Raw genomic sequence first — 19,311 nt, forward strand, 5'->3', positions numbered from 1 at the left:
TCATCGAGACCACACTAGAAACCAAGTTGTGACTCACTGTAAACATGCAGCCGTGACTTGACGTATTTCTTGCACAATTGGCTATAATGATTCTTTTTTAAGATAGAGGAAAAAATTGTTCCTTATTATAAATGTGTATGCATTGCAACGTGAAATATACAATTCACTTCTTCATTCTGGAAGAGCAAATACACTCCTGTGCTAACAGCAATAAATACTGTTGTCTGCTGCTGAAACTGGCCATTACTGCAGTCCTCGTTAAAAGGCACACAGATTTGTTGATCTTACTGCATTTTTCTTCCTCCTAGTAAATGAGGAGGGTTTCTATTTACAGAATCATAACACCTCCCACATCCATGAAAAACTCTTCAAAACTGTTGCCTAAGGATTTTGTAAATGTTTACACAGAAAAAGCAAGACAGTGCTGTGAGTTCCAAATGATAGTTTAAAAGGCTTCTTTATTAGTCCTTATAGGGGCATCTGAGTTTTAAGAATTTATAACAACGTGTATATCAGACAGCCACTAGAATTAAACTGGTTTTAATTTTCAGCTGATGCCTAGCTTTGATTGCCTGGCTAGATACATTTCTTTATGGCTAGGATTTTTAAAGAATTACATTACAAAGAGCAGATTTTCATTGTAAATATGCCAACTGTGCCAAAGTCCCTTGGTGTTTCTCTGTTGAAAAGGACTGTTGAAAAAGAAAGCATAGATCAGTATGGTCCAGTGGGCAGGGCAAGCGGCTGGGAACTAGGAGAGTTAGTTTCTGGAATTAAAAAAATCAGAGACCCGAATCCCGTTTGCTAAGGTTGGAACTAGTGTGGGATTCTAACTGGATCTATCTGGGTTCTAGTCGCTTGGGTGACTGACTAGGTAACGAACTTGTTTATGACTACTAAACAGGATGATTTTTCTGGTTTCTTTTCAATTTAGGAGACAGACTGTCTGATGAGTTGGCTCCAGGGTTAACAGACCTTTTTAGATGGCTAGCTGATTTTTTTGGCTGGCTTCCTAGCTGCAAAGATACCCCCTGCGTGGCTGGTTTAAAAGGCCACTTGATTCACTGCCTGTAAAGAACAAAGGTCATCGTACAGTAAACCCTGTAATTTTCTTTAAGAAAACCATTCCAAATGACTGCCGTGCAGACTTGAGGATTCAAATTCCCTCTCTTCCTTTTGTTAAACAGTGTAAACATTTCCTTGTGCATATAACAGTGACGTATTGTACCAAAAAAATGGCTGCACTGGTGCATGAGAATTACTCTGTATTTTATGAAACAATCTCATTGACTTCAGATTCCCCTAGGAACACAATTGTTTATTTGCACATAATGAAATCCACCGAAAAAAACAAGAGAGTTGCCATTTGGGTTCTCATGTGAGAGCTCACCTTGAACCAAGAAAGGATGCTATGTTTGCCTGCACCAGCCCTGCATTACTAGTATCTACGTAATTCTTTTGTACAATGCGTCTGGCGTGCTCGGAGATGTGCTATCTGGTGAAAACAAATTCTATTCAGAAGAAACTTTCTGTAGTTTGTAAAATCTGAAGAAGATAAATGTAAGGTGATGGAAAGCAAGCAAAAAGGACACAGATTAAACCAGAATGTATGAAAAGTATTTTTTTATATTCTTAATTTGTCTGTCAAACATGTCTGGAGTGCACTGTCAGAGCTGTGTAAGGAAACATTTATCCTGATGGCCGTCACCAGGGGTTCTCCACTGGTTTTCTGCTTATAAAAACCAGGGCCTGCGGTAGGGGGGAGCAAGCAGGGCATTTGCCTGCGGCCCCATGCCAGAGGGCCCCCCCACAAAACTAAGTTGCTCAGGCTTTGGCTTCAGCCCCTGGTGACGAGGCTCAGGGCCCCAGGCTTCAGCCCCACGCAGTGGGACTTCAGCTTTCTGTGCTATGCCCCATTGAGTCTAACACTGGCCCTGCTTGGCGGAACCCCTGAAATCTGTTTGAGGCCCCCTACGGGGCTCTGGACCCCTGGTTGAGAACCACTGGCCTACACTACCCTACCCACAATCCAGTGCTAATTGATTCCTATAAACACTCAATTGCACCAAAAATGTGGATAAGGAATAATGCTATTTCATATTAGCAAACCCAAATGTGATCTCTATCTAGGAAGCAGAGGTGATTGGTGACATATTATGGTTCTTTGAACGTGTTGTGGAGCAAGTACTCACTACAGTAGTTTGGATCTTTAATCACATTTACCAAAAACACTGATAGAAACAAAGTCAATTTCCTAGTAAGATACATTCTAGAGATTGGCCCAGATACCCATGAACTTTAGGACACTTGAATACTGGGGCAGACATTGTAGGTTGGGCCCATCTCTAATGCCCTCTTAACTGCAGTTTCAGATATTTCTCCCAAATATCTTTTTCTTTTGCCTGATTTTCCTTACACTGTTGCCTCCTGTAGCATCCTTGCTCAGCCTGACAATGTGGTGAAGTAGCTTCCTTCACTGATCAAATAGGAAACCCCAATACCTTGGCTTTTCTTTATGTTTAAATGAAGACTGACTTGACAAGGATCAGCAGCAATACAGTTTTAGCCAATAAAGATTTTTCCTTTTTCTCCATTGTGAAATAGATTTAAATAAGCATAATTGGTATTTTTAATGGGCTTCATTTTGAAGCATTCCATCAGCCACACACAGGCTAGCAGCCTTAGACAACACATATTCCCATTATTCTTGCACTAGGAAGTTGATGAGGGCAGTTCTTGGAGACAGAAAGGCCTTTTTGATAGGACGTCCCTGGAGGTGTTTGATTCCCAGCTCACTTTGAAGAATTAGTTCATGGACTTCCTCAGCATTCCGGGCTACTTGGCGAGGCATACTGACTTTGCCACAAGCTTTGTTATTGATCTGGAAAACAGAGACATGACAGCAAGAAAGGACTGAAGTTACTAACTTGACCCAAAGGACTTCATATCTACACTCCAATCCACCCAGTTACAACTGTAGGAAACAATGATATCAAACCTTCTCTCTTTTTCTTTATTGACTAGAAAGAAAAAACAAATAACCCCCTAGGTACCATACAGAAGGAGAGTGACTCTGATTCACAGTATATGCTCATGGAAACTTGAAAGAATGGCAATGTGAAGTTCTCCTTTTTGAAGGCTTCTAGTGTCAGCAGAATATACAACAATAGATTAAATGTTTGAGAACTGCACAAACTGAACAAGGAGACAGCAAATCTAACTGTTTGGCAGATGGAAATTTTTGACAGTCTGCTTTAGACTTTTGCTTTGTCTTTTAAAGTACTTGAATGATAAACCACAGAGATTAAACCACAACATTAGTTTAAAACAAAACTTGTGACAGAGTAAATACCTCCGAAAGAGATTAATCACAAACTATTTTTAAAAAATGACATCCGTTACAAGATGAGTATCCATAAAGCTAACAGCAACTGCTAGGAACACATCCCCTAAGAAGGTAATGTTTTCATTTGTTTGGCTGATTTACAAAGCAACTTCTGTACAGGCTTCCTAACAGCATGGCAAAAATCACACACTACGGCAGAATAACATCTACCTAGAGATTTATTTAAAATGATAAAAGGCACCTCTGGGGATGCCTTTCACTCTTTCATCACTGCAGATCATTTCAGCCAATAAAATAGATAAAGGAAGGAGAGTGGACATCGCTACTGAGCTCCTCCCAATTTAAAACCAAGAGATTCATGACCACAAAAGCTGTCAGATTTGTATGTAACATTTCAATATAATTAATGAAATCAACCCCAATCCTAAATTGTATCAAGTAAGGTTTTTAGATATTTTTATTCAGTTTAACCAAATTACTCCCCTGTAGGAATGTGGAAGGCCACTGTAGGTGGTGCAGATCTTTGTCCTTTGGATCAAAAAGTAACGTTTTCCATGGAGTTTGGACAGGAGCTTGCGTGAAACCTTTTCTGGCCACTGCATTTTATCAAGGATATTAGTATACAGTACAGATACTGCAAACCAGGAGGAGGGGGAAAGGTGGGTCCCAGGTTTTGTAAAAGGAAATGATCTGTGCAATTCTTAATGACAGAAGTGGGGGATACTTACTGTAACTGGAGGTTCTTCGAAATGTGTGGTCTCTATCTGTATTCCACATGTGGGTACGCATGCGCACCATATGCCTGAGTCCAGAAATTCTTCAAAGTAGTATCCGTTGGCCCACACACATGTACGGTAAAAAAGCAACAGAGAGTCCTGTGGCACCTTTAAGACTAACAGATGTATTGGAACATAAGCTTTCGTGGGTGAATTCCCACTTCGTCGACATGCATCCGACGAAGTGGGCATTCACCCTTGAAAGCTTATGCTCCAATACATCTGTTAGTCTTAAAGGTACCACAGGACTCTTGGTTGCTTTTTACAGATCCAGACTAACATGGCTACCCCTCTGATACTTGACACATGTACAGTAGTTCTCCTTGTGCTCCTGACTGAGGATATAGGAGGTAATCTGGGTCGACACCTCTCCAGTTCCTCTTCTCACCACAAATCCAACAAGATCTAGGGTATGGAGGGCAGGTAGTCGAATACAGATAGGGACCATAAATCTCAAAGAATTTCAACGTTACAGTAACTAACCTCCACTTCTTCTTTGAGTACTGGTCCCTATGAGTATTCCACATGTGGGTGATTTGCAAGCAGTGTTCAGATTGAAGGTGGGTGTGAGGAAGCGGGTATCAAAGATGCTTGCAATACTGCTGATCATACAGCTGCATCAGCAACTGAAACATGAACTACAGAGTAGTGTGTTGTGAACATGTTGACAAAACTCCAGGTGGCCATCCTGCAGAGGTCCTGCAGCAGGATATCAGATAAGGATGCTGTGGAGGCAGTGTGTGCTTGTGTGGCGTGAGCTGTGCCACCCCAGGAGGAAGAAGTTTTGTCATCTTGTAACACTCTAAGATGTATCCTGAAACTCACTTAGAAACCCTCTGGGAGGATATGGCTTGACCACACAATCTCTATGCTATGGTGATAAACAGTCTCAGTGATTTCCTAAAGGGTTTGGTTCTTTGCAGGTAGAACACCAGGGCATGCTGAACATCCAGGGAGTGAAGTCTCTTGTCTTCAGAGGAAGCATGGGGTTTTGGAAAAAATATAGTTAAGTGTATCATTTGATTGATATGGAACTCAAACAATCTTGGGAAGAAATATGGGGTATAGATGGAGAAAAACCTTTTCTTCGTGAAACATTGTATAAGGAGGATCTGCCAAAATGGCTCTGAACTCGCTGACCCTCCTGGCCAAAGTGATAGCCATTAAGAATGCCACTTCCATGGATAGGTGAGTCATGGCATGCCGCCATAGGATGGATCTGTGAGTGTCAAGAGGACAAGGTTAAGGTCCCGTTGAGGTGTAAGTTTAAGGCCTGGTGCAAAAGAGCAGACCTTTCATAAGTCAGACTGTAGCAGGGTGAGTAAAGATGGAGCATCCTTCCACTGGAGGAGAAAGGCACTTATTGCTGGTAGGTGTACTCGCAGTGAATGAGACCTGAAGTCTTCAGGGACAGGAGATTGTCCTAGACTATCGGGATGCTTAAGGTGTCTGTAGAGTGTTGGTGGAGTTGTGCCCAGGTTGAAAAGCATCTCCATTTGGCCACATAGTAGGTTCTAGTAAAGTTCTTTCTGCTTTGGTTAAGGAACTTCTGAATGGAGAATGAGCATGAGCGTTCTATTTTCAATGCCCATCCAAACACCAGGCTGTGAGGTGGAGTGAGTCTGGATTAGGATGCTTGATTTCTACCCCCCCATCCTGTGTTAGGAGATCTGGGAATGGGGTGGATCCTGTTTGGTGGGTGGACAGACATTGTTAGAAGTTCTGTGAAAGCAGAACTGCCTGGGCCAGTAGGATGCTAGGAGAAAGATGTTGGCTCTGTCTCGACATATCTTTCCCATGATTTGTGAAAGCAGGAAAATGGGAGGAAAGGCATATCTGAGGCCGTTCGTCCAAGACAGTACAAGAGCCTCACCTGGGGAGCCACATCCCATGGCTCCCCTGGAACAATACAGCAGGGACTTTCAGTGCATGTGGGACGCAAAGAGGTCTCATAGTGGAGTACTACACTGTGTGAACATCTTTGGCCGCGGGGGGGGGCGGGGGGCGGGGGAGGAAAAGGGGCGCTCAGGCCTCTGGCTGGCCTGGGGCTCCTCTGGCCAAGGGGGCGCTCGGGACTCCTTCAGGTGGGGATGGGGGGAGGTTGGGGGCTCTGGCCATGGGGGTGAGGGGCACGTGGGACGCATGGGCGAAAGGGGCGGAGTCGATGCTAGCCACCCCGAAGGGGGGCTCCACTCACTGCCCATGTGCCTCACCTAGACAGTATAGGCACTGTTGATGTTCATCACTGATGGAGACGGAGTGAGGGCAGGAGAAACAATTCTTGAATCCTGGAACTCTGGGCATAGTCCCAGAGCTGGGGAGGGGTTGCTCAGCTGGGGAAAAGATATATTCTAGGCTAACTATAACTTTAACTACTAACTACTAAGCTAAAATATATAACTATTTACAAATATTGTCTTTCATTGCAGATTATACAACCTACTGAAGGAGGACATGATTCTGACACGGGCCATGTGGTGGTAAGAAGGAACTGGAGAGGCATCGACCCGCACTGCCTCGTATACCTTTGGTCAGGAGCACGAGGAGAACTACTTCACATGTGCGACCAAGCCAATGAACACTGCTTTGAAGAATTTCCAAACTCAGGTGCATGATGCACATACTTACCCATCTGCGACATACACATAGGGACCAGCACTCGAAGAATAAGAAGAACAACACACATTCATATCTCTATTTCAGATTTTACGGGTCATAAAAACCTGTCTACCCATGCCTACTTTGTTAAATACGTAATCAGAGAATTCACTCCCATTAACAAAATTACTAGAAACGACATACCATGGGTAGTGTAAAGATGCTCATTCTGTAACATGATAACATCCTTTTAAATAGAGAGATCCAATGATTATATTATTGTATAATGGGCTCTAAACAAAAGCTTACTGTTGTAATGATTATTGTATTGTCTCTTATTTACATGACTCAGATTTATAAACCCATTGACACTTTCTAAATAAAGACAAAGTTAAAAAGAACACAACCTAACTCCGTCTATACATTAGACCTTACTCTAACTCCTTATATGAAGCACCCCATTAGATTTCAGCCACACGCTACAACATTTTATTGTAGCTTTTATGAAAAAATATGCAAAAGCTGTTCATCAGACTATTTCTTTTTGACAGGGGCCTGCAGAAATGCTCCATTGATGAAACATTCCAAAGAGAAAGTATAATGTCAAAATTAGTAGAGTGCTGAAAAAAACACAGGGAGACTGGATGGCTCATGAGATTCCTAATAAGATATAAAGCCTTTTACCACTAGATCAACAGTTCAATCTATCCCAGGTTAGCAGTGGCTGATGAGATGGTAACATCTGATGCTGTTCACTGTCCTATGCAAAATGGGTTAACAAGTCTGTGTCATTTCCAGTGGGCAGATATCCACAGTGCAAAAACTATCACAACCCGCATACTTGGTGCCAGTCTTGGCAGAGAAGCCACAGGACTGAATGAATATGATAAATGGATTATCTTTTCACTCCCACAAGTGGTCCCTCCAGTCAGGGCAGAGAAACATGGGCAAACTTGTACTGCAGCTGCCAACGTTGTCAGACCTGACCTGCCATATCCTTGCTATTTGTGGCCGGGGCAGAGCTTACAAATTATGCCAAACTGCAGTGTGGTTTTGTGATGTCACCAAATATTTACAAAATGGTTTTCTTCACCACCTGATGTGAAAGGCTTGTGTATTAACTCTGTTATTAAAATACAATCTTCAGAAGATCCACCACCTTTAACAAGCACTCTAGTCACATTTTAATTTATATAAAAAAAAAAAAAAAAAAGTTACATAGGATTGTCAGCCATACCCTTGTCAACTACTATGATTAGTCACCTTTCTCTAGCCTTCAATGGGATAATATAGCCCATATCTGTGCCAGGTAGAAGTGTTAGGAGCAGAAAGCCAAGATGCAAATATTCTGTTTGTGCACCAAGTACATCCTGTGTTACTGAAAAATCTACTTCCATGTGACCTTCAAGAGGGGACAAAAACTGTGCTTGTGTCCTTTTTTGCTTCTTTACCATGTACAAAGAAGGAAGCTGTCCATTTCCTTTCTGCTACTTTTTTACATTAGAAAGTCTGGATGTCATCTACTTTGGAAGATTCTTCAGGGATTGAAGCCTAGTGAAACAATGATTCTGCAAAAGATTGAACTGAGCAAGAGGGAGAAGACCTTTAAGTCAGACTTCCATATATTTTTTTAACACCTATCTGACTCCAATCCATTAACACCTGCAGTAAAGTAGTACAATAAGCAGCAAAAAAAAAAAAAAAAAAAAAAAAATCATAAACGAGCTTTAAAAAAAACCCTTTGCAGGACTAGAATTCTGAACAATTCTGCAGGCATTGATATGTGAGGAACTCTACTTGTGTGTGTTTGCAGGATCAGATCCGAAGCGTCTAAAGAAATAAATCATTCTGCTTTTCCTTTCTAATTAATTGAGCTGACACACACCACAGTGGGTAGTTCCAGATATTTTTTACAATGCCAAATGGTATGATGTGATGTAATGGGGTGGGCAAAGTGCAGCTCTACCATAATGCCTGGGCCAGCAGAAATGCACACATACGGTACAGTGTATCTAAGCCTTTCTTCTGCAGGTAATCTAAGGTGTAGCAACTATTTTCTTTTGCCCGGCTCTTAAAAGGAACTGCTCTCTGTTTTCTAATTCACTTACTCCCCTTGGCTCAGAGAAGGCTTTAACATAGGAGATATTAAATCAATGTGTGCTGCTTCAGGCACACAGACTATTCCGTCTCTCTAAAAGACCTGAATTCAGGATAGGCTCAGGGCACATTTTACTGGGCCCACTCTGGGAATTTTTTACACCATCGTTCATTTTTAAATGGAATATAGAGGGTTCAATAATGCTGACCATTGACAAAAAGACTCACCATACAACATGCTGGAAAACAAAGAATAGCCTGGCATTTTGCTGGATAGCATAAACAACAGAATGAGAAAGGTAAACAAACGTTGTAATGGTCCCCTGGGCCCCCCCCTTAGGCTTCTTTTCTAAACCAAACATGGGCGGGTTTTTTTAAACTTTTCCTCATAGGTCAGATTTTCTAAACCATTTAGCATCTTTGTTGCTCTCCTTTGGACTCTCTCCAATTTGTCCACATCTTTCTTGAAGTATGGTGCCCAGAATTGGACACAGCACGCCAGCTGAGGATCTCACCAGTGCCAAATACAGCAGGACAATTACCTCCTGTGTCTTAGATACATCACTCCTCTTAATAAACCCAGAATGATATTAGCCTTTTTCACAGCTGCATCATTGTTGACTCATATTCAATTTGTGATCCACTATCACCCCCAGATCCTTTTCAGCAGTACCATCACCTAGCCAGTTATTCCCCATTTTGTAGTTGTGCATTTGATTTTTTCATACTAAATCAAGTATTTTGTACTGATCTTGAAGGCGAGGTGTGTATTTGTTTATCTTTTTGGTAATTTTCAGCGAAGTCCTTTTGGTTGTTTTTGAGTTACGGATGAATGAAAAAGCCATACTTTTGCCATTGTAAACCATTTAAATTACTTCTTTTTAAATTGTAGTCTGAAGTTTCTGCCCACTTGGCATTAGGGACTTTCCTTTGCTTGGAGAACAAAAGGAGAAACCATAAGCAACTGAAAGATTCTTCTAAGCTGGGGCGGGCAAACTTTTTGGGCTGAGGGCTGCATCAGGTTTCCAAAATTGTATGGCGGGCCGGTTAGCGGAGGCTGTGCCTCCCTAAAAAGCCAGGCGTGGCCCAACCCCACCCCCATCCAACCCCTCCTGCTTCTCGCCCCCGAAGGCCCCCCTGGGACTCCTGCCCCATCCAACCCACCTGTTCCCTGACAGCCCCCACCCCTGACTGCCCCCCCCACCCCATCCAAACCCTGCTCTCATTTCCTGACTGCCCCCCCCGGGACCCCTGCCCCCATTCAACCCCCCCTGTTCCCTGCCCTCTGACCGCCCCAAACCCTAACCACACCCCACCCCCTGACCACCACCCTGAACTCCCCTGCCCTCTATCCAACCTACCCACTCCCTGCCCCCTTACTGCGCTGCCTGGAGCACCGGTGGCTGGTGGCGCTACAGCTGCACCGCCCAGAGCGCCAGGACAGGCAGCCACGCTGCCTGGCTGGAGCCAGACATGCCACCACGCAGCATAGAGCACTGGGTCAGGCCGGGCTCTCCAGCTGCGCTGCCCCAGGAGCTCGCAGCCCCACTGCCCAGAGCATTGCACTGGCGGCGGAGCAAGCTGAGGCTGTGGGGGAGGGGCCGGGGAAACTCATGCATCCTGTACGCTGGTCACCCAAATGAGGTGAGGACTTAAGCATATTTATGACCACTCACATGCTACCACTACTCTGGCAATTTTCCTCCTTCTCCTTTTTTGAAAATAAACAAGGATTTTTAATCCATCCCCCAAATTAATACCAGTGTAAGGCTGTACAGTTAACAAGAGACATAAGTTAAGATTCCAACAGTAACATTAACTTAGCTGCACTGTAAATATATCTAGTATTTTCTCATTCTGTTGTTCAGGTTAAATGTGTAGTGGAACAAATTATTGTTCATGTTGCAAAATGTATATCATAAAATCTGAAAGATGTACCATGTGCCCAAGTTAATCTTCTTCTTAGAATTTTAACCTGTGCATTTCCTGACTTTTTTGTGAAAATAGTTGTAGAACCTTAATGTCACCTTCATAATGTTTTTCTATTTTACATACATACACCCAAATAAAATCTTTAATTACCTGATCACATACTATTTATTATACAGATCCTGTCTTCTTCAGTGCACAGGATGGACAGAAACACAAGAGAACATTTTTACTTGTAGTGAGGCGGGGGTCCTGTAGACCAAATAGTCTGTGACTACATAATTAACAGTTATTGTAATGCATGTGGACAAATGGCTCTAATTATAGTTACACAGGCACCAAAAGAGATAAGCCTGGGACTCATGGCATCCCCTCCTTCAGGCGCCTAGCTCTGCAACTGTTCCCCTAAAGGCTAAAGAGACAGTTGCTGCTGCCTTGTCGCAATCTGGAGTTAAAGCTTTGTTGGGTCTCGGAGCATGCTGAGTGCAGTCAGGAGGTTCCAGAGATTTTAGTAGCAAGTTATATTGATCATGTGCAAATGGTAACTTCCAGAGGCTTATAACTTGGACAACTCTGGATGGATTTTCATGGGGACAGCAAAAGGCATCTATCTCCTTGACCCTAGGCCTACTTCCTTACCAAATTCCAAGGTCTTGCTGCAAAGCATGAAGGTGCTATAGGTCTGCAAAGCACAACTAGAAAAAAATTGAACATTGGTAGAACTACTTATTTCCTCATTCCTGAAAACAGTTAATCATATTTTGCTGAGAACTGCCAAAAAATGTCAGCCTGAGGTAGAGACCAAACATGGAAAATTTTAGCCCAGACAAAGTTTGGCTAAGTTACAAGCAACTCAAAACAGGGTCTTACAATGGTAAGTGTTAGGTAACCTTAACGATAGGCAGAGCAGCTAGTTTTGCCTATAAATATACACTTTTGTATAGATACATCATCATCAATGGATTAATAGATTAAAAATATGTAGGGGCCCCTTAGCTGATATATTCATAATTTCTGCTTCAGACTCACTCAGCTTTGCTCTGCAGTCCCTGTCCTCAACTGTGCATAAGTCAAACCTCTTAGAGTAGTGCTATCCACAATCATACAGATATCTCTATACCTTTTTATTCTTGGTTTCTCTTGTAAGTCCACTTCACTTATTCATCTGAGCAGTCTTCCAAATTAACCAGCACAATTCTAACTTTAGCTTTCATTCTTTCTAACCTAGCATTGAGTCAATCAGCAATGTAAAACCTCAACTGTTGTCCTCAAGAACAAAATAATTCATTCACTGACCACTGCTGAAACTCAGCTTGTAAACTCTTACCAGAACAGACATCTCTATGATATCTGGTTGCTGGAGGTATTCTGGGTCCACTTTGGGCCAGGACTGATGCAGCACATCATCATCCCACTTATGATACGTACAAAGTTTATTCTGCACATGTGCCAAACCTACAACATAAAATTGATAAATTGCTGATCATACTTTAACCAGAACATTAAATCTTTTGAGTTTCACAAATATGTCAAAAGACTGCTTCATTTAAATCTTGTCTAAACCAAATACACTGGGAGGAAATAATATGGTTTAGTTTAGCATACAGCATATTATAAACAGAAAGATACACAGCATTCAGAGCTTTGAAGGGGATTTTCTTATATAATATACAGGGATTCAAATGTGACTGCTTTTCAGATTATGGTTAGAGCTCCAAAAACCTTTGCTACTTTGCCATAAGGCACAGATATAGAAGGCCAAAACTTACTCTGTTTTAATTTAAATTGATGCTACATTGTTACACATAACAAACTTTAATCTTATAGCTAGGCCCCTACCAATTTCACGGCCATGAAAAGTGCGTCATGGACCATGAAATAAGCCCTTCCCCGTGAAATCCCATCTTCCCTTGCTGCTATGAGCGCGTGAGCCAGGGGGCTCCTAGTAATGCCCATCCCCTGCACAGCCGCTCTCGGGGGAAGCTCAGACCCACCTCAGGGAACCTCCTGCGCCTTCAGGAAGCTCCGCGGTTGCTGCTTTCAGAGTCCAGTTCTGCAGGCAGCACAGAAGTGAGGGTGACAATCCCGTGACCCGCCAACAACAGGTTTGCAACCCCCACACAATCCCATTTTGGGTCAGGACCCCCAGGGTTACAACAACGTGAAATTTCAGATTTAAACATCTGAAAACGTGAAATCTACCAATTTTCAAATCCTGTGGCTCTGAAATTGACCATAATGGACAGTGAATTTGGTAGGGCCCTATTTATAGCCAGTCAACTTTCTGCACTTTTCACAATTGCAACTACTTCTTGTTTAAATCATTGCTTAATCTCAATCTCACAAAATATTCAATACGATACTTTTCACATTTAAATCACTAACCCTCACTGTGACTGTTTCCCCATCCGTAAAATGTTGTATACCATTATTTGCAAGGCTACGTAACAAATTTCTGTAAAGTGTTTTGAGACTTTCAAATGAAAGGCTCTATAGAATTTAAGTATAAACATTATTGCACTCTTTCACACTCCCTGAAATGTGTTATCAGTAAATAGAAGGAAACAGTTCTGAAATCACTCTTTCATGGAATGAACATTTAGTATGGAAATAAAATGATTTAATTTACTCCTGTTGCAGGATGAAATAAAAACACCAATTTCAGTGAACCTGAATATCTACAAAAATATTTGAACATGAAACTGACGCTTCCAGCTGCCATTGTAATTGTGTTTCTTATAAAAAAATCAAGGAATTTTCAGATTAAAAATATATCATGTATTTCAATGAGATAACACAATTCTAAATGTTTTCTTAAACTAAAATTCCAATCAGAATTGCAAATTCATAGCAACTGATCAGATGTGTAGTTGAAAATGTGCATATCTTGTCAACACACAGTTACAAACTCAAGGTGAAAAAGAGGTCAAAGATACATATGTGTCTTTAGGTTTCAGAGTAGGAGCCGTGTTAGTCTGTATCCGCAAAAAGAACAGGAGTACTTGTGGTACCTTAGAGACTAACAAATTTATTTGAGCATAAGCTTTCGTGGGCTACAGCCTACTTCATCGAATGCATGTAGTGGAAAATACAGTAGGAAGATATATATATATATATATACACACACACACACACACACACACACACAGAGAACATGAAACAATGGGTGTTACTATACACACTATAAGGAGAGTGATCAGTTAAGGTGAGCTTTTATCAGCAGGAGAGAAAAAACCTGTTTGTAGTGGTAATGAAAATGGCCCATTTCCAGCAATTGACAAGGAGATATGAGGAACTGTAGAGGGGCGGAGTGGGGTGTGGGTGGGGGGGAAATACCATTTAAATTTGTTAGTCTCTAAGGTGCCACAAGTACTCCTGTTCTTTATATGTGTCTTCAGTGACTCAAACAATAGAGTAAGGAAAAACAATAGTCTAAGATGCATTGCCCCACGAAATTTGTTCAGAATCAGCTTTATGAAGCAATTAAAAAAAAAAACTTCACAGAGACAAAGACAGAATCCATGGTATTCCATGCATAACAAACACATTTATCATAGTGGTTAGGTAAGGCAAATGTACTGAATAAGAGCAAATGAAGGGAGAGCGTGAGTTTAACTCTCCGAAAATTAAAGTCTATCAGAAAAAAGTTGTGGACAAGCCACTTCTCTAAGTGACAGAAATACTCTAGCTATTTCCTTAATGACTCGGAAGGGGGGTGGATTGGTGGGAGTTATTTCTGATCACAGTAAGAACATACAAGCATTTCCTAAGTGTGACAATGGAGGCTCCAATCTTGTTAAGTAAATATCTGACAAAATACTTCACTGGGGGCAAAATAAGAATGGATTTTTCTGTAACAGAAGTACCGAAACCAAGAAAGCAAAACTAAAGAAATCAAACAGTAGAAATCTTCATGGTGATGATTCATTTTCTCATTGACTTTAAAGAAGATAGCTGCTACAGATTCATCTCTTTTTGGCTTTTGCATGTACAGATGAGCTCACTTCTTTCCAAGTGATCACATGCCTTGCAGAAAAACATGCATACAGGCCAGGCCACTCCTTATTTTCCTGTTTAAATGGCTTCTTCATACTACTGCAGAAATACCTTCAAAAGATCTGAGACAAGACCTAAAGAGGCAGAAACTGGATCACCTATAATCCCTGTGGAGGCTGCCAGTCCTCATAAAATAAGCAAAAGGAAAAGATTCTTCAGCAGATACAGAATATTAATACTGCAAAAGAAACGTCACTCTTTTTAAATAGATCCTTTCACTACAAGACATGTCATCATTTAGAAAGACTGAGCTCGTCTATATTTTAAAAAATGTGAAAAAAATCAACAGGGCTGGTTTCCGAAAATGCAGTTCGACAGGAAACCAAAATGAAGGTTTCACTTACCTTGCCTGATTGGTTTCCTGTCTTAATTCACATTCTATAAGCTCCAGAATGCAAGAATCATATTTTGTTACATAATTTCAGAACAAAACAAATAAGAATGGAGCTTTCATCGTCACAATCTGGAATTGCTTGTACATTTTTAAAAACTAGCCATCAAAAATAGAAATACAGAATCATAGGTTTAGGAGGGACCGCAAGGTTCATCTAGTGTAACTCCTTGCCATGATGCAGGATTTGTTGTGTCTAAACCACCCAAGACAGATGGCTATCCAGCCTCCTTTTGAAATAACTCATTCTGCTGTACTATATTAAAAAATATGATTTGAACCAATACTTTGGCATTTCTACCAGACTTATCTTTTGAAATTATGAATGTTAACACTTATCTTTGATCTTACTTATGTTGGGTTCTCATAGATGGAGAAGTTACCTGACGAAATACACATTACAAAGAAACATGTATTTTGCTTATATTTTCATAGCCTGTCTTGTTGTGTTGGCTATGCAGTCTACTGCAGGAGTAGTTCCTAAATCCCAACTGATCTATTTAGTAATTATTTATGTAGGGCCATAAATGTGCATAGATCTTTATAGGCTGATAAAAGGCAACATCCCTGCTAAGGGATGCCCAAGGCCCTGATCCTGCCTCTGGATCCGCCTGGTAAGAGGTATGCACTCTTACCTCATACAGAGCCAAGCAGGTCCAAGGGTCCAGCCCTGCAGCTTGAATTACAGGATCAGGGTTCAAGTTAAAACACAACATTGTAAAAGGCGGAAACAAACACTGGCACGTGTGAAAGAGTGGGTTATGGGGAACGGAGGACATGGTTTAAAGCAACAAGATCATGTGAATGCTTTGATTAGTAGTGTGAGAGTCATGAGAATTTCATAAGAATAATACTTCCCATAAAATACTGGTTTTGGTGGAGAAAAATACAGATTATTGGCCACATGGAAAATTTGTTTTGAGGAAGGCCTAAAAAGAGAGGGGGAAGCAAGGCAGATCACATTAGCACGATGCTCCCAAGCTTACAGGGCCACATGAAAGAAGGCATGGAGACAAGCATGGTAGAATGAAACAATGGATGCAACTACGCTAGAAAAAATTGTACCTGTACTTTTCCAGCGGTACTACAACTGCACTGGTGCTGGAATAGGAGTACAAATGTTTCTAGTGTACATAAGGGCAAAGAGGCATGTAGCCTGGGATGGTGGAGAAGGAAAAGTCAAAAGAAGTTTGCATAGACAGGTAGGCAGATGGTAGCACTGTGAAGGCAAGGAAGAGGGGTGACTGAATGTGACGAGGGAGGTAAGAGGAAGCCAGTAGAGGGATCTAAAGTGGCTGTGACCAGAGTTTAAAGCAAGGGTTTTAGGCAGAGATATGGAAATATTAGAAAGGGGCAGCACAGAATGATCATATATTAATGTGATGCAAGTATTTGTTATTCAAGGGGTATTTTAGCAATCTCTGGGTTTGGCGGAGACAAAACAATGAGCGTCTGCATTGAGTAAAAATACCATTACACAGACAAATGAAGTGTTCTCAAGCACCTCTGTACAGCCATTTACAATATTTAGCAGATTTTCATGTTTGATTAGTATTCTATTTGCCTCTGCAATCAATTCCAAGTATATTGTCATCACTCTACTTTGCTCTTGGTATATTTCTGTACTGGGGTTTTAAATGGACCTTCCCATTAAACAAAATCAAACCAGAGGAATATCAGGATGCACATTTGGCAGTACAGGAGGTACATGTCTGCAGAGCACATGTGCTATGCTTTGCAACAGCAGAGCAATTCAGTCAATACAGTACTACCATAGCTGTTTCCAAACAGCTGGGAGGAAAATTGTGCAACGTTACTAGTACCACACAAATGGGTACCCAAAGCTAAACTTAAACTTAGCTGAATACAATCCCATGGGGATCATTTTGTATGTCTCACAGCAGGAACCCATAAACATCAAATAATTTTATGGGATGCAGGCCTAGATTTCTAGAGCCAGAGTTTTGGAATGTTCTCCCATTTAGCTTACTCCAACTGCATCCTTCTGAACAAGGCTCACCATGGTTTTTCCTTCTCAATTCATACAGATGTATTATTCTTGATCTGACAAGAAACTGGTGGCAAGTTTTTACATTGGATCATGTTGCTTATTGAGATTTCTGCTTTAAGATTTTTGTGGGGACTTTGACAATGCACTCAAAGGCCTTTGGGTTTTGTGAGCCATGAAAATACAAGTGTATCACTAAACAAAAAACATTTCACACACTGCACTTAAACTAGCTTTGCACAGTTACTATTATTGACCTAGCTTGTAAGGTACATTGTCCTAGGCCATCCTGAGTCATTCTTTCCTGCACAGGATAAATGACTCAGGAATCCTCTGCTCCAGCACAACAACTCCACTCCACTGTCCTGTACTTCTCTGAGACTCTTCCAGGGCATTTATAAACGGTCAAAATCTGGTGAGAAAGCTCGGAAAGGAGCATAGTTCAGATGATGAAGACCAAATATATCAATGGTAAATATGTGGTTTGTGCAAGGACAAAGCAAAATTACCCGTCCTTTTAGTAACTTTAACGGAATTTTTATTTAGCCTTTATTCTTCAGATAAAACTCTGACAGCAGCCAGTGGAGGTTTTCCCTGAGCAAGGACTGAGTTAAAACTGAATCAGGATTTCAGGAATGAGACTATTGTAATGACTGTTAATTTGTTGCCAAGACAATTATGGCACCATAAATACCAGTAATTATGCTAAATTTCAATAAATCATGAAAAGTGGATGAAGTGACCATGCTTGTTTAACACATATCACATGGCACTTTCACCTTTTCATGACAGAAGTAGGTCTAGCACAAATGAAACTTCTCAAAACAAGCAGCTACACATACTTGCCTGGATGAGAAAATACTGGATAAGCACAAACACACACAAAGAGTCTCAAATTTAGCAGTGGTGCATGTATATTCCTCAGATACAAGGTTTCAGGAAGGAAATAGATTTCCTCATCCTGTTAGTATTCACAGACTGCCAAAATGTATGTCAGCCTGATGAACTCTTCACACACTGAGGGGCTATATTAATTGTTGTTGGTTTGGGGGGGTTTTTGGTTAAACTACAGCGTAGTGTATACTGCGTAACAGAATTAAGCTGACACAAAGACACTGGAAACAGTTCCTGCCCTAAGCTGGAGAAAGGGGCACTTCCCAAAAAAGTAAGATACAAAAATATCAAAGTACTGTAACTACTCAGTTATTATTGCTCAACTACTGAAAGGTAATACATTTATCAGACAGCATTCAAACAGCCTTTCCCTATACACCTCTACCTCAATATAACGCTGTCCTTGGGAGCCAAAAAAATCTTACCACGTTATAGGTGAAACCGCATTATATCAAACTTGCTTTGATCCACCAGAGTGCGCAGCCCTACCCCCCCGGAGCACTGCTTTACCGCGTTATATCCGAATTCGTGTTATATCGGGTTGCGTTATATTGGGGTAGAGGTGTACTCTAACTGGAAAAATGTACTGCTCAGGCCTAAGTAGATTTCTCTGCTTATCCAAAGTTCTGCTTGAAATATATAAACAAAATGGTCACATATAAACCAAACAAATAAAGCAGTTTTCAATCACTGATGTGCAGAAAGTATTGGCTTTTGATTCTATTTTACAAAAATGTTCCTTTCTTGTGCATTATAATCTATAAAAAAGAAGGGTTATAATACAAGGCTAAATATTACACCAAAGGGATTCTGTGACATTAAACCCAGAGTGCTGATTTTGAGGGCTTTGCCATTGGACCATAAGAATCAGAAGGTGGTGGACTAAAAGCTAAATTATAAATCATCTCTGTTGTGATGCCTAAAAAACTCTTGATAATATCTAGGCAGCTGATGTCTCATCACACTATTCACAACTGTTTCCATGTTAGCTTGTGCTCTCCCAGCCTGTTTGTTGTTTTTTTCCTGTTGTCTTTTGTCACCTACTTAGATTGTAAGAGCTTTGGGGGCAGGTACTGTCTTTTCATGATGTGTGTATACAGTGCCAAGCACAATGGGGCCCTGATTGGGGAGTCTTGGTGCTACTGAAATACAAAAGTGATGTTAGTTTAAAGCAGAATTTGTCTGTTGCAATATCTTCTTACACACTTCATTCTTG

The 19,311-nt window shown here is 41.2% G+C and overlaps 1 protein-coding gene across 2 annotated transcripts in view; it reads right to left on the reverse strand.

The window, feature by feature from the left end:
• Window positions 1–440: 440 nt before the first annotated feature.
• LARS2 (leucyl-tRNA synthetase 2, mitochondrial) overlaps window positions 441–19,311 on the reverse strand; it is a 111,285-nt gene continuing 92,414 nt past the window's right edge. The window contains exons 20-21 of one of the 2 annotated variants that reach the window (XM_034760969.1): window positions 12,074–12,201; window positions 441–2,881 (exon numbers count right to left, since the gene is read on the reverse strand). In XM_034760969.1, the coding sequence (XP_034616860.1) occupies window positions 2,702–2,881; window positions 12,074–12,201 (308 nt within the window). In that variant the 3' untranslated portion in view covers window positions 441–2,701. The remainder of the gene's footprint in view (window positions 2,882–12,073; window positions 12,202–19,311) is intronic. The other variant, XM_034760970.1, reaches the window with a different exon arrangement.

The sequence above is a fragment of the Trachemys scripta genome, chromosome 2 (assembly GCF_013100865.1).
Source record: "Trachemys scripta elegans isolate TJP31775 chromosome 2, CAS_Tse_1.0, whole genome shotgun sequence".
NCBI classification, from domain to species: Eukaryota; Metazoa; Chordata; order Testudines; family Emydidae; genus Trachemys; species Trachemys scripta.